The 16,481-nt window shown below is 35.6% G+C and overlaps 1 protein-coding gene across 2 annotated transcripts in view; it reads left to right on the top strand.

Moving 5' to 3' along the window:
• Window positions 1-16,481, top strand: part of LOC145979833 (lysosomal alpha-glucosidase-like) — a 74,161-nt gene that overhangs the window by 8,601 nt on the left and 49,079 nt on the right. Inside the window, exons 1-6 of one of the 2 annotated variants that reach the window (XM_083112859.1) lie at window positions 3,565-3,589; window positions 5,932-6,057; window positions 7,707-7,847; window positions 8,635-8,678; window positions 9,946-10,119; window positions 11,391-11,496. In XM_083112859.1, coding sequence (XP_082968985.1) covers window positions 3,577-3,589; window positions 5,932-6,057; window positions 7,707-7,847; window positions 8,635-8,678; window positions 9,946-10,119; window positions 11,391-11,496 — 604 coding nt within the window. In that variant the 5' untranslated portion in view covers window positions 3,565-3,576. Of the gene's footprint in view, window positions 1-3,564; window positions 3,590-5,931; window positions 6,058-7,706; window positions 7,848-8,634; window positions 8,679-9,945; window positions 10,120-11,390; window positions 11,497-16,481 lie in introns of those variants that run through there. The other variant, XM_083112860.1, reaches the window with a different exon arrangement.

The following is a 16,481-nucleotide window of genomic DNA, read 5'->3' as shown; positions in this document are numbered from 1 at the left end:
GTTATTGTATTGTATTGTATTTAGTTATTATTAAAGTTAATATTGAAGTTAAATATAAAAATAATATTAATAATTTAATATGAAGGGTGTTATTAAAATGGTATCCTCAGACCACATAAACATACAGAGAACATCAAAACAAACAACTTGTCTCAGTACCATTTTTGTTGTTGGTACGTCGTTTCCGCACTACAAACGTTCAAAAGATCTGTTTTGCCACCTGTATGCTTGCAATGTAACATTGTGACGCTTCTTCCTGTCATGAAATGACGCCTGGAACACATATTCAAGAAAAGATTACAACTATCAAGAACATCAGGTGTAATGCATAGTGAGGAACAGAACACCTCAATGGCATTGTGGTAACTTCGTCATCTTGTAATCAAGAGGTCCCTGGTTCGATACCCGTTGGAGGCACATAGTCAGACCATGTGAAAACCAAACCAGTAAGATGGAAAACAGTGATAAAACAGATAATGTATACCCAAAAAAAGTAGTGGAACGTGAGGCAGTGGTGAAAAAGGCAAAACCTTGACTCAAGCATGTCCAAGGGTGCAACCAAAAACTGTTGTTGGAGAGAGAAGAGTTGTTTCTTGTGTACAAATAATTGTTATGTCGTTTTTTGTTTCCAACCCTCCACTTCATTGCCCCGCCTCCATCCCAGGCCCGTAGCCAGGCTGGAACTGCCATCAGCCCCCTTGACATTAGATAAAACTATTTGAAGGGTCAGGGGGAAAAACGATGAATGTTCATTCGAGACGATTTGCCAGGAAATGAAAAACAAAGTATTTCTTTTCATAAATACGTTAATATATGCCAAAATAATAATGCGTTTTTCAGGCACTTCTCATCGTTTCCCAACCAAGGCCGTTCTCATTCTTATAGTACAGCTTCTGAACTATCAGATGGCGCTGCGATCTCAAAATGGGCGAAAAATCGACATTCATCGTTTTTCCCCCTGGGTCTTCATTTTGTGTAATTAGTTTGCAGTGAAGAGTGAAGATGTAGATAGCAGATATTATTTTGCTCACAACTTTGGTGAAGTATAAATTCACAAAAAAATGAACAGCAGCTATTACATTATTTATCTTTACCTTCGTTACCCCTGTTGCGACCTCCCTTTTAGACAAAAATCTGTGACTTTGATGGCATCATGTAAATTCCCTCCGCATCTGCGTCAAAGGTCAACAGATTTTGGGAACGAAGTGAAGTTTCATTGCTTCTGCCAGGGGTGGAATGTACAGTAGGTACTATGATTGAATATTGTACTTTTTTTTGTGTGTGATTATAAATATCTGTATCATCGAAAGTACGTAGTATGGATTGTGTAGTAAGGGATGATTTCAATAGCAGTCAATTAACACTTCAAGTGATGTTTTTGTATATTTCTAAATTTTATGTAACTTATTGACCCCCTCCCACACACACGCACTTAATTTACCTTCATTTTACACTGTTAAACTTTTGAAAAATGGACTTTGTTTACAAAGTCCCCCCTGATAACATGTGAGCCCCACCTGGAGATCAATTCTAGCTACGGGCCTGCTCCATCCCTTCCCAAACACATCAGCCAAGCTACACCACTATAGCTCTTTTCAGTTGTTACGGCGTGCGCTCTAGAAGCTGGCAGGGGAAGTGGAGAGCGGGGAAACGACCTATCCAGCGCAACGAGACAGGCCGGTTAGAGAGAGAGACTGCAGCGTTGCCAGAGTAGCTGTAAAGGCGAGTTGAAATCGAAAGAACATGAAATACAGACGTCCCATTGTTCGCGTATGGCCTGAGAACGCGTATTATCCCCATCTTGTGGTCAGTGGAATACCGATAAGTGTATGATATCAAGTGTATACGTTGTAGGAATTCTTTCCAACTGTACCGAATGGTAGCTAGCATTGTCCATTACAATCACTGCGTCTTTGATGTTCCTTTCGTCAAGCGTATCTAAAAACTGCAAAAACCACTGAAAACTAATTTACATGCCTGTAGAAAACCAGTGTGACTGGAACCTACGTGACAAACAATAATGCGCCCACCTTTACCCACGGGCACTTTTAAACCCCCTGTACCCTCTTTATTTTGCCAGATTTTCGTTGGAGCGTAATTCTGATGTATTTACGTTTCATCTAAATGAAATACATATATAGGGCAAAGGTTCCTTATTTTTTAGAAGATGCATTTCTCGCAAAAATATTACTCTGGCTGTAACTGTATCGGCTCTCTCCATTATTAGTAGGATCGGTCTATTTTTTGGACAATGTTCAGAAATTTGTGAGTCTAATCATAGATGTATACCAATTTGAAATCGTCTACCGTCATTGCTCTTTTTGTACTTGAACCCCATATACTTCAGTATCCTCCACAACGACGAAACTCCCCACTGAAAGCTTATTTGTGTATGCAAATCAACGAAAACTTGTTCAGTGTTGGACATTCGCCCTTTACATAATACCCGAGGATAATTCTTCTTGTTATATCTTTATCGCAACCGTCGATTGCCTTTGTGATACTGTTCCTTTTGATTCGTTTGCACGGTGATTCAAATGACGTGGAACCCGACGCCTCAAGACTGTCTTTGCCTTCCCTAACAATATACTGCACAGTTCGCGTCACAATGGAACAGCGAGAGTACAAATAAACGTCACATCACATGCCACATACACGTTTATCGAAGAAACAATGCAGTTAGGCAATACACGACGCGACAACAATTACTCCCACGTATGTTATTCCTACATTCCGCTCATAACAAACAGGAATCAACACTGGGGCAAAAGACCATCAGCAACGCGGTGAATTGGCAACACAGCAACGTGCAGAACGAAGTTAGCGCTGCAGCTTCCTCCCGCAACTGCGTAACTCTCGGCTCCACCGCTAGGTGGTCTGTTCTCTGGTTGGTCAGCGGCACGTTCCCCGCTCCCCACTTCCCCTGCCAGCTTCTAGAGCGGACGACGTAAGAACTGAAAAGAGCTATAGTCACATGGGAGACTCTGGTTCAATACTCAGTGTAGGTAATTTCAGATGGGAATTTTTCCCATAATTTTCCTGTATGAAGTGCCTCAAAGGTTAAAGGTTAACTAAGTCTTTAATGAATGGGTACCTAGAGAAAAACTTGGGGAGGAAGGTAAAGGTGTCTTGAGCATGGTGCTTATTCACATCGCCTCCACAAATAGCAGAGATTGTGAATGTGTGAATCCCCTACTTTCACACCCCCTATGAGCCTCCATGGCTTCTTCCAGCGCCAAGGGGAAATACTTTATCTTTTAGATGTTGCACTAACACTAAGCCGAAAAGACAACTCATATGTGTGTTTCCAAGTCATACTTCATATCATAACATAAATATGATTAAAATATATATATAAAACAATTGCAAAGATATGATACTTCACAGGATATTGAAAGACTGTTATCATCAAGCTTTGTTTTCCTGTTTGAATCAGATATTTCACTCTATTGTAATCTCACATGAAGAGATAATGAACAGCATTGTCCACTGCAAAGTTACAAGTAGAAGATTTTACTTATAAATGGAGAATACTTTTGTATTCCTTTCATAAACAACCTTTACTATATACTGTAGATGTTTGCTAAAGGTAAGATCAAATAGTATTTGAGTAGTCATTGACTGTTACCATTATTGTTATCTAATTCGTAAAATTTGGAACCAAGGTAAGAGACAGATTTTATATGTAATCCCTGAATAATTAATTTGTAAAATTGGAAGATTGTAAGATTATTATGATATCCACTATCCAGCAAAGTCCTGTCTCAAAAGCCAGAATACAGCAGCAATGGAATTCGATTCGCAGACTAAACATCAACAACATCAAGGCAACTCACCAGGCCTTGACCCTCAGAGTAATGTTGTGCAATATAAGGTACCTAAATCCCATATGGCCTATTTGCTGTCCCCAAGTAGTTACATGATTAATTCAACAAATGACATTATTATGTCATTTAGACTGTCCGAATGACATGATTGAACCTGTTTGCTGTACCTACAGTACATAAACCTGAAGACAATGAAGAGAAATAGCTGAACCTCGTGATTGTATTCTATGTGATCTAATATTGGATATGTAAGTTATTTCTTACTACATCTTCCAAGTGATAGGTGTTTATATCTCTAGTACATATTATGATAACTCATAATTTGTACTTTACAACAATGTACTTAGTTTAGACTTTAATCTAAAATACTGTTTATAACGAAGGAGAAAATAACACTATATAAGGTGTACTCAATATGGCCTACATAGGAATATATTGTGAAAGACATGCACAAATGTAACATTTGTTACTCTTATGTTCATGTGGTGTGTGTATGTGGAACTCACTAAGGATGATAAAGGACCTTTCTTTTGCCAGACTGTGATGTGTAATCCATAGTCTCTGGTAACAAATTGTGACATGTCAGTCCCTTGTTTATTGGTTTGTAAACAATGTTATTTCTTTGTACAAATCTCATATGTCATTACATAAATAAAATGTAAGTGTATCAATATACTTATCTACTTACAAAAACAACATAGTTGTACATTCTTTACAATTTCTGTTGCATATTTTGATGTGAAAAAACAAAATATATGACTAGGCCACATTGGGTGCATATGCACCCAATATGGTCTAAACCAAGCACGAATTGGGGGTCCAGGGGTCCAGACCCCCCCACCCCACCCTGCCGAAAGACTTATCAAGTACTAAAATTAAATGAAAAATATATTCATTTAGCCTTTATTGTATAATTTCCTCTGAACCTATTGGAAGGCAAGGATTATGTTGGAATCATAGGGCTTTGAAGGACACGAAGGACGTATTTAGGGGGTCTGGACCCCTCCCCCACCTGAAAGATTTATTAAGTACAAAAATTAAATAATGAAAATATATTCGTTTAGCATTTGTTGTATAATTTCCTCTGAACTTATTGGAAGACAGGGATTATATTGGGATCATATGGCTTTGAAGGACAGGAAGGATGTATTTAGGGGGAAGGGAGTCCAGGGGTCCAGACTGCCCGAAAGACTTATCAAGTACTAAAATTAAGTAATGAAAATATTAGCATTTGTTGCATAATCGATGGGTATTAATTTCCTCTGAACTTTTTAGAAGGCACGGATTATGCATATTGGGATTATATGATTTATATGAATAAAACATTAATCAGAAACTTACTTTTCTCCAACTACATGCAACATCATTTTTGTTATTCGATAAATATTCAATTATTCATCTATTTGACATTAATTTCATTGCCAGGGCACTTGTTTTAATGTAAATTAATCCGGTCTTAACTACAGGTAAGTGACATAATGAATATGCACTGTTATATGTCTATTCTTATACAGTATTTTTACCTATTCGTGGAATAATAAGATAATATTAATTTATGTATTGCAATTAGTATTAATTTGATTTAATATAATTCTTTCAATTTAAACATCATTACTATTATTATTCCTGAGACACTTGGTTTGGACCCCCCCCCCCAAAATATATTTCTAGATACGTCCCTGGTCTAAACGTAACTTCCCTCCACCCATGTTATTATTTGGAATTGGCTCCAATTTTCAGTAAACATCCAGAAATGTTCCCCTCTTTTAAATCTTGCCACTAGTTTTATCATTGTACACCACTAGAAACAATTGCAAACCTTAGGTAGGTCACATTGGGTTCATGTACCTTGGTTTATTTTAGTTAATATCTAGTAAAGACATATTTGCCGACTTCTGTGGTGGAGTGTTTAGCACAGCATGCTAGGGTGCCAGGAGTCCCTGGTTTGAATCTCAGCCTGGATGTTCCTTTCATCATATCATCACTCATCTACTTCTTTGCAATTAGCCAAAAGTGTCAGAAAAGAGAATTATGATAAATGTTTTTTAAAATATCATTTGGAAAATTTGCACTAATAATTATTTTTCTTTATTATTGTTGACAGAAACAAGGAAAATGAAAAACAGGAAATTATTATTCAACAGTCTCCAGTCTCTACTGTTATTAGTGTGTATTGCTTCAGTTGAATCCACACCGTATAGTTCTTCAAAGGAGGCACACTTTCCAGGAGGTAAGTTCTTCTATGTTCAAAAAAAAAGAATACCTGTGTGAAGTGTAATTTGTTTGTCATAATTTTTGTTGCTTTTAACAGTGTTGTTTCATTCAATAAAAACTGATGGGCTGAAGTTAAATTTTACATAGATTACCTTCATATTCATTTACTGTAAAATAGAACCAATTACAATAACAGAACATGTCGATGGTGGTTCAAAATGTACATATTTGGTACTTTTCGAGTTAAAATTATCACAATATATCAAACAAGACAAACAGATAAATTACTTCATTGGAAAGTCAACTTACATTGATTGGCAGGTTTTTTTTCTATTATAGTAGTCACTTTTAAATAACTTAGTTTTCAATTTGCTGTTTCATCTTGGGCTATATGATTGCATTGGGTAGGACATGAATAAGCAGATTGAGTCCACTGTACTACATGCCAGCATTCATTGTTCATTGTCATATCATGAAAAAGTAGTCCGAATAACCTCACATGCATCATCATGTCCTTTGTTATACACGTACTTGTGTGACAGTCCTCTAGTTGATTTCCTGAGACTGGCTTCTATCCGCTGCTGAATGTTATGGAAAAAATTCGAGAGGTCAAACTAATGGAAGCTTCAGTTTCTTGATATTGACGATATAGCCAGGTTTTCAACCAAGTTCCTATAAAATCACCCCATCAAAATCCTCACCCTCCACAACTCTATCACAAACCTTTAACTGTTCTGGATTCCAGAATGATTGTCTTACCTAAATAACATAATAACAGCAGTTAGATAACTAAAACTAACCACAAACTAACTAATTGCTAAATAAACTAAATAAATAAACAATACTTTGCAAAAGTCCTGTCCTGGTGTCAATATAATAATATAAATTTTAAGTTACCAATGCATGTACAGAATAATATATATTTTCTTATTATTTTCTTCTTCTTGTATGTATGTATTACATTGAAAATAAAGATGAAAATAAAGAAAATAAAAAGGAACTGTTAAATTCAGAGAAACTGACATCCTGGTTTATATAAAGGTGCAAGGATATTAACTGCATACCCTCACATTATTTATTGTTAGATTCACAACATTTCCTTATCACACTCTAAATACAGCGTTTAGCTGGTGATTTTGTTCCTGGGTACTGGTCAGCATTTTCCTAATCCATTCACTTCACACATTCACTACTTACTGTTGCACACCACCTTCCTAACATGAATTGTAGGTGCAGTCTAAACAAAAACGATAAACAATGAATATGTGATGATAGGAACCCAACAATCAGTATCAGTTGGAAGTCCAACAATGAACAATTAATGCAGTACAATGGACCTGGGTTGCTTATTCGTGACCCACTAAGTACAATTATGTAGCACTTGCTCTGTTATATTAATATTATTTAGTGTTTAATTACATTTTGGCGAATGTTCACTAATTCTGCACTGTTTAACATGACAAACAGAAAACTTTAAAAAATGCTAGTTTTCATTATACATTACCAGCTATTTATTTCATACAATAATGTACATATGCTTTTGAAGTTTGTAATGTTCTTGAAAATTAAGGGGTAATTGCAAGTAAATTACATTATAAAGCAATAATTACAATGAAATTTATTGTTAGAAAAATGTCCATATGTAATTTTCTTTTTAAATTACAGATGGCACTATCAGTTACATACAACAATACAAGAGACATAACAATGGAATAAAGGGATATTCACTCACACTGCAAGTATTTCTTGACCAAATGCACAAAGCTCATGGCGACATATACTGGGAGGAAGGCAAGGGATTTTCAGGTAAATGTAGAGTTAAAAAATATCTTATAGCTAAAAAAAATAGTGTTTAATTTTCATTATGTTGTCAGTTCATTCAGTTTAAATTGTTGTTTCAATTCTACTTTATGCACAGAAAGACTACTTGGACCTGGACCTACAGTTTAAAGTGGATTCAAAACCAGAATGTGCCTCCACCAGGTATCAAACATGGGACCCCTTGATTACAAGGTGATGACGGTACCATTACACCATCAGGGAGCAGAAATGTTTTAAGTCATCTCCCTTCACTCACAAAAGGGTTGCCAGTTGCCTGGGCTTGCCCAGTGTTGATGGCTTCCTAAAGAATGACTCCTGCTTTCAGAGGTTTAAGTCATTTCGTCTCATCCTTGTATGGAAACTGTGTAACTTAGAAATATGACAGATAAACGTAATTCAATTGCTATCAGCCAATACAGGTACATCAGCTTATCTATAAAATCATCAATGATATATATATATCTAAATAACCTACAATTTAATGCAAACTTTTGCAATTTTGTTATTATTTAATGGATATTAACACACATTTATATATAGCTTAGTTTTATGAAGTAAACGTTTAAATGTACAGTTTCTTTGTTCAAAGCAAAACTCATTGCAGTCACTTCATTATATACATGAATTAAGATGGCAAATGAACCATTCATGTTCATCAAGGAACATTTGCAATTTTAATCCAATTGTTATCAGTATCAATGTAAATTTCTTATCAGTCAATCAATATACTACAGAAATAGAAATCTGATGAACATGTGTTCTTTTCTTGCAGACACTGCTGAAAACCATCTCAAAGCAGAAGTTATGTTTGATGAGGTAAGTTAATTCTGTAGCTGATTATTTGGATAATTATTTCATAAAGATAAATAGAAGTACAAAATATTAATATGTTGGCTGTATTTTGAACGTAACAAATTCATTGGTATATGCAAATGCATTATTCCATGAAAATGAATATTATGAGGTGAATATGAATGCCATATATAGTACATACTTTTAAGCTTAAATTCATAATTATATGTAAGGTGATTGAAGACTAAATGTAAGTTCTAAATAATAATAATAATAAAGAAACTTGCAAATCAGTGAAAGTAAAACATGCCATTTACTTCAGTTATGGTGACTTTAGAGAAGAAAATATTCACCAAACATCTTCTTAAATCAATATTAAAACTGAGCTCAATATCTGTAAGCTACCAGTGAAAAGAATAATGACTTTCTCTTGGAGAGGCAGATTCCTTTTCCCCAACCCAACCCTTTCAGCATCCAGAACACATGACCCTTCCTACAACTATGACCAAGCCGTTTGTGTCACACTAATGATTCTAAGTTTGGTGACATATGCAACTGTTTTCTTTACTTTTAAATAAAGATAAAAAATTTCTCAGAAAAATCTTGATAAATTGATGTTTGTACAACAGACAAAGTGTGGTATGTACCCAGGCCATTTATCAAAGGCTAGGTGAACTCCAGAGTCACATATCGAAGAAATTCCCACTTGTGGTCACCACCCTGGAAATCAAACATGAGTCTTCTGCATGGTAGTCAGATACCCTACTGACAAAACCACCTTGGCCCTATTAAAGCAATAAGAAACACAGTAATTATTGAAAACAAACAGATAAAAAATAAGGTGTTTTGAAACACCTGCTGTTTTCAGTTTGCTGAACTGTACTCATAATGTTTTCTACTGTTTTCAGTAGCCTAGCTGTGTCTTTTATGGTTTTCAGTAGCTAAAATGTAGTATTCATATTATCCATAATCTTCAATAGATTCAGTAGGCGTTTTGAAACATTCTAATATTTTCAGTAACTTAATTGTACAGACACTGTGATGGTTTCAGTATGTATACTGAAACCCAATTTAGGTCAAATGGATGGCTACTGTACTTCATGGTATGATTAATGTACCGAGAATTTGGTCTGAATACTTATTCCAATATATTCTGCATTCATTTACTGACTGTATGAATAATAGTTTAATCCCTTCTACTTATTTCTGATGACTTAAAGATTCATTGAAAATATACAATTGTGCTTAAGTATCATAAAACTAGATAAATAATGTCTCTCTCTCTTTTCAGCATGATCTTACTGTTGCTGTAACTCATCTTCCAAGCAATGAAGACAAAGTACAAAAGCTAAATGTTGATAATTTGCAAATATTCAATTTTCCAAAGGACCTGAAACCAGTTGCTGCATATGTCAATAACCAACGCTGGCATACAGGCGATTGGCATTATAACAGCATTACGAAGGTATTTAATTTTTATAACATTTCCATTATGTTTTTCTTTAAATATTTAAATATCAAGTGAAACTCCAATTTTACCTTTTCCTGCTTCATACATTCCATTTTCATTTTTCGAATATAGCCATATGTTTAAATTTTCTTGATCCCACCGAAAAACATAAAATCGAGGTTCCACTGAATATAAAAACATTTGAAAGTGCTTGTCTGTCTAATATAATTAAATATTATTTGTGATTCATTCAATGATAAGTATTTGCATTTTGGCAATATAATGTGCTTTTTCACCCTGTTTTGATCTATTGTAGAAATGATCATGAAATAAAATACATGAAGGAACAATGGAGGATGCATATCTCTCTGGGATATGAATGCAGAACATTCAGAAGCAGAATTATTCAAGGAGCTGGGCCAGTTAGGTGGCCTTTGATTTCATTTTGTTATATTCCCTGTATCCCTCCTTACAACTTCCATCACATCCTCAGTTTTCAACATCTTTAATTTCTTCTTTCTTCTACATTTCACACTTCTTCAGATAGACCTAACTATCTAACGACAAAGGATTCTTGATATTATTGTTGTGTATGTAATAGGGATGGGGCCAGGCCCGTAGCTAGAGGGGGGCAGGGGGGCAACTGCCCCCCTTGAGAGCTTGCTTTGCCCCCCTGTGAAAAATACAGAACATATTTCTACCTGGAATTCTCACTAAACTTTACAATTATATCGTGTATTACTCTAGCAACATAACAAAGACACTTAATAATTTTGTGATTTATTAGGGTGTATGGGATTCCGTATAATGTCTGTGTACCCTGCTATATCTGCCAATGCGACACAATATATTAAAAATTTGCCCCCTCTAGGATTGACATTGCCCCCCCTACAAAGAATTCCTGGCTACGTGCTTGGATGGGGCACATTAATCGGTACTCTATCAGTATCAGTCGATAGGCATGTCAATGTAATGGTTTATCGGTAAAATATCTGATTATTTTACAAATCTGATATATCTATAAATATCATATAATTTAGTGCAAAATTCTGCCATTTTGTTATAATTTATGGCTAATCTCCATTCCCTACCTTTTAAAAAAGTAAATGTCTAAATATGCAACTTCTGTGGCACTGCAGTCACCTCAAAAATCTGATTTGTTACACATGCTTCTCTCGTCAACAACAGCTGATGAACTCAGGTCTATTTTCACATAATTTCTTCCACAGTCAACATATATCCTTTTAAAAAAAAAACATGTAATTAACTATATTTTTTTGTTACAGACATTGGAGGGATTTGATTTGCATATTCCATTTGATAATGACTTTGTACTTCAACTCAGAGCAGGTCAAGATGAAGAAAGATTGGACTGCTTAGTTTCATGGAATCGTAAGTAGCCAAATGGAAGGTTATGTTGCATTAATGTCCTTCAGGCAGTGGCGTATGCAAGGGGGGGAGAGTTTAAGGGTTTAACCCCCCCCCCCTGAGTTTTGAAATATTATGCAAAATGCTGTGAAGAAAATTAAAAATGTCCAATTTATCACAGTCAAAGATCTGCGACAATACTACTACTACTACTACTAATAATAATAATAATAATTTGAATTATTATTGAAATGCAGCATGGAGAAAAGCACAGCATTCCAAACACACGCATCTTTCAGAGTGAATGCCTTAAAAATAAACACAAATTCTTGAAAATAAAATATGAGGGCACCATTGATTTAAAGGAGAAAAAAGTTGTTTTGTATCTCAGCTGCATCAATGTTCAATGAACATGTATTTTTGTGTGCATGTGTGAACAATGACCATTAACTAAAGAAATTTCTTGGTTCGTTGTAAGAAGGTAATTGTAGGTGGACAAGAATACACAGCCACCAGTCCACTTTCCCATTGTTTACACTGGCACGTTTAAATTTCTGATTTCAAACGACAATAACATTAACTATTGTAAAATGTTTTGTTGGTAAGAACAGCGAGACATTCCAAATGTGAATTATCGGGGATATTTATGCGGGGACAAGAGCTGAAAAATTCCAACCAAGTCCAGGAATTGAACCCTGATCTCCCACGTGGTTGTCAGATACCCTATCGACCAGACCACCGCAGCACTTTGGATGAGTTCCATACTTTGATTATTTCAATTTATTTTAATATATTTTCTTGATTTTATGGATTTTCTTCACACTTCAAATGTCTCACCTCGTTGACTAGACAATTATTTCATATCAAAGAAACAAAAAAATGCTCCTAGAATTTGTCAAAATCGAACGACTAGAAAGTAATTTTGTTCTATTCCTTTCATAATTTATGTAGATCTCTACTACTTAATAGTAGTAGTGGTATTAGTAGAATTATTAGTAGTAATTCAACTAATTAATAAATTATAAGTATTATTAATTAATTATGATTATTTAATTAAAGTATAATAAAAGAATGGTAATATGAATTTGGAGAAAGCTTTAGAATCAAACTCATCCCCCCTTGATGAAATTCTGCATACGCTACTGCCTTCAGCTATATTAACACGTTCTCTGCCACGTCAGTCATAATGACTGAAACTGGAGAACACCAATCATGCCATGTTGGTCATTATGACCGAAACGTGGCTTGATTTTGTTGTTCCTAGAGCACTATCGGTCACGAGTATAACAATGATTCACATAAGGCATGACTGACAAGGCGTGGGAGTTAAATACACATCAAAAGTGTTTTGACTGTTCTATTTTTAACATGACAAGAAAAAGATAAATTTTCGAATTTGCGAAATAAAGTCCAATAACCCCTTTGGCACAGGAGGCAAAATTGGTGAAATCAACCCGGCAGTTAAAGTGTTAAAACCAAAACTGTTTAAATTTTGTGGGATCATCATTCTTGGGGAAAGAATGACTTCCATCTCTAATATAAACATTTCTTTATTATCATTAGCCTGTGGGCTGATAAAAGTTTTACGATTATGCTTCAATGATGACGTTAAAATTACAGTATACCATTTCATTACTTTCTAGAAATTGGATCTATTATTTTCAATAGATAAGTGGATCTCTTGAGATCTACTGTTGTCCATAAATCAGCTACACTGTTGTTGTTGTCAGTAGCCTACTGGACACATCTGTTTTCTATTGTTTTTCTGTAAAACAATTGGTGATTTGAAAAACGTAATAGAAAAGGCATTTGCATACCTTGAACATATATGACAGCAAAAGTCAAATTTTGCAGGTCTTGATAAGTTAGAGAGATAGATACACAGCACTTTCTATAATGTTGATGTATCCCAGATTTCTTGCTCATATCTTCAGACCCAATAGAGTTATAAAAATAATATGCTAAACTGTAGCCAACGTTATCTGTATGATTATATTCATGGAGAATAAGGAAGGCATATTTTCAAAAATGATGCCCTCTACCAAAGCATTATTTGAATTGGCATTCTTATATGGGGGTCAAAGGGAGGGGGAGAGGTGATACTTGACCCTCCCGGAATGTGGAAAAATTGCTTATGTATTTACACTAGACTCTCGCTAATCCGGCCGTCAATAGTCCGCCCTCTCAGTAGTCCGGCCCACATCCGGCCTGTAGTCACTCAAGCAGAAATGACGCGCACAACAATGAATTATCGTGTTCAACAATGTTGTTAGTTAAAAATGATAAACAATGCTATACATACGTACAGTATTTGAAATTGTGACTTTCTTACAGTAAAGTTCAGTACATACTATGGCTTCTAAAAGGAAACACGTGATGCTTGACCTCAAGCAGAAACTCGAAATTTTAGATAAGTTGAACCAAGGATTGCGACACAGGGACGGCGACAGGGGTGGGCACGGGTGGGCAAAAAAATTCCTGTGCCCACCCGATTGCCCACCCAATCAAATTCAATAAGTACATATACTGGGGGATATATGAATGATTAAATATTCAAGTGTAACCTGGTGTTCATAACATGTACATTTTACTTGTAAATATTATCTACGCTGGAAATGTTCACATATTATCAACCCATAAAAAGCCACTTTTGTCATTGTTGAAACAAAAACTGTGATCAAATTAATACTTCCATGTTTAAAAGCAGCTAGTAGGCTTAGGAGGCTCAAAATTATGCAGGGTATGATCAAGATTAAATCAGAATTGAGGGTGAACTTGAGGGCTGCAGCCCCGGGCCTCCACTACGTATATATATTCCGGCCTGGCTATGGTTAAAATCATCTCCAAATAAACAAATCTAAATATCATCTTAGCGTTACTTCCACCAGCAACACAATAAATTATTTCGACTTTTTAATTAATATTAGAATAATTTAATCAAGAAGACTTAGTTAGATGGGCAGGCCATGTGACACGAACGGCAGAGGAAATAATAGTTTACAGGATTCTTGTTGGGAAACCTGATGGTAAGGGACCAGTAGGAAGGCTAAGACGAGGATGGAGGGATAACGTTGAGATGGACCTAAAATAAATCGGTAAGGATGGGAAAGATTGGATTGATCTTGCCCAGGATAGGGACAGATGGAAGGCTTGTGTTGCTGCAGCCATAAACCTTCGGGTTTAAGTATGCTATAGAGCAGGCATGTCCAACGCGTCGATCACGATTGACCGGTCAATCGCGGGGCGTTTGTTGGTCGATCGCAGTTATCTATTGTAATTATACGAATATACGTTATTTGAATTCAACTTCTATAATGTATAATGGCTGAGTAGATACAAATTTTTGCAAAGATTAACGATTAATAGTAGCTCACTGCCTGTTATGACAATAAAAAGTAGATAACTGCTTGATTGAAGTTGGATATGCCTGCTATAGAGTATAATATAATTTTAATTAGCTCTGCATTGAAATTCCAGAAGTGTCCCTTTTTTTCATTACAATTTTTATATACCTGTCATCTTCAAATATCAATATGATATACGAAATATCAACTTTATATTCGTTCTACTAATAAGAAGGAATCACAACAATCACTACAATACCGAAGTAAATAAATTTTAATAAATCAGTTATATACGGAAAAAGCTACAGAATTATTCAATTGCTAATGAGTGGCTTATCCTATTTAGAAATCCTCGTTCCACACATAAATTTTGTCACATGAATCAGCCGAAAATGTAAACAGAATCTGTAGATGCAGCTGAAGTAAAGAAAACAAAGTTACGTCACGAAGTATATAGAAGACGATTTTGTTAGTTTGTTTCTAAGCCCACTTTTATGCTCAGATAGGCTAATCGGGACTAAACCTACAGTTTAACGTGTAGTCAGAACCCGTGTGCATTGTGCTTCCACAAGAGGACGGGGAGTCGAAACAGGACCTCTTCATTATAATGCGACAGCGTTATGCCATTGGGGGCATATTGTTTATTACTTATGACGAGTGATATTTTGTCAAAATAGCCTTTCATTAGTCTAGAGATACTTAATGGACAATGAACAAATAATTTGTTTTCCGTGTGTGTTTTAAATCATTCCTAATAAGACGTTCATTTTAATCCAAACATTCATTGGCGGCGATTAGGAGGAGCGGGAAGTGGGGGATGCAATTCCCCAGCCACATTTTGCCACTTTTTGCCCCCGCGCTATGGCCTCTTTATGCTAAGCCTTTTATACCAAGAAAACGTATATTCAGGGGTGCCCACGGGGGGGATTATCGCGCAGGCTGTGCCATCGAGATTCTTTGGGGGATTTTTTCCCTTCAAATAACGTAAAATTGAACATTTATATATTTTTCCAAAATACAGGTAAAAATTTTACACCTTAAATTCACCATATTTAATCCATTAGATGAAGAAAGGAAAGCGTTTAAGGTCATTATTGAAGGTGCGAGGGGGGGGGGGTATAAATATCCAACTCTTATATGTTAGGCCTTAATTGACACGTGGGTTCTGGGGGCAATTCTGAATTATGCGTTGGCGGGGACAGTATTCAACTCTAAGTCTTAGATTATGGTGGGTATTTTAGTTAGAGGGGCACTGAGCATTAAGGTATCCAATTCTTCTGTATTACTATTGTCTTAGAATGTTGCAGAAATTCTGGTGTGGAGACCGAGAATTAATTTTTTGGAGGAGGCAATATGCAGTCTTCAATATCAACAGTAAGTCTAAAATTGGCATGGACATTTTTGTGATAGGATTGAGTAAGAAATTTAAAAGGGGAGATAGGAAGCTCTTGATAAAGTGTTAAATCTTAGATTGTCAAGGGATTTCTGTAGTGAAGAGAGAGTTTGAACATTAAATTTTGGAGACTGTATTTAGCGATATGGTATCCACACGTTTTCGACCACGAACGTGCCAAAACAGAAGTTGGAAAAGACTAAATATCCCGGGATCCTAAGAAAGTATTGACACCCCGTCTTGAAAGCCTGCAAAGACATGGATGTAAAAAT

The sequence above is a fragment of the Lepisma saccharinum genome, chromosome 26 (genome assembly GCF_977018435.1).
Source record: "Lepisma saccharinum chromosome 26, izLepSacc3.1, whole genome shotgun sequence".
Classification (NCBI taxonomy): Eukaryota; Metazoa; Arthropoda; class Insecta; order Zygentoma; family Lepismatidae; genus Lepisma; species Lepisma saccharinum.
This window is presented reverse-complemented; position numbering and strand designations above follow the sequence as displayed.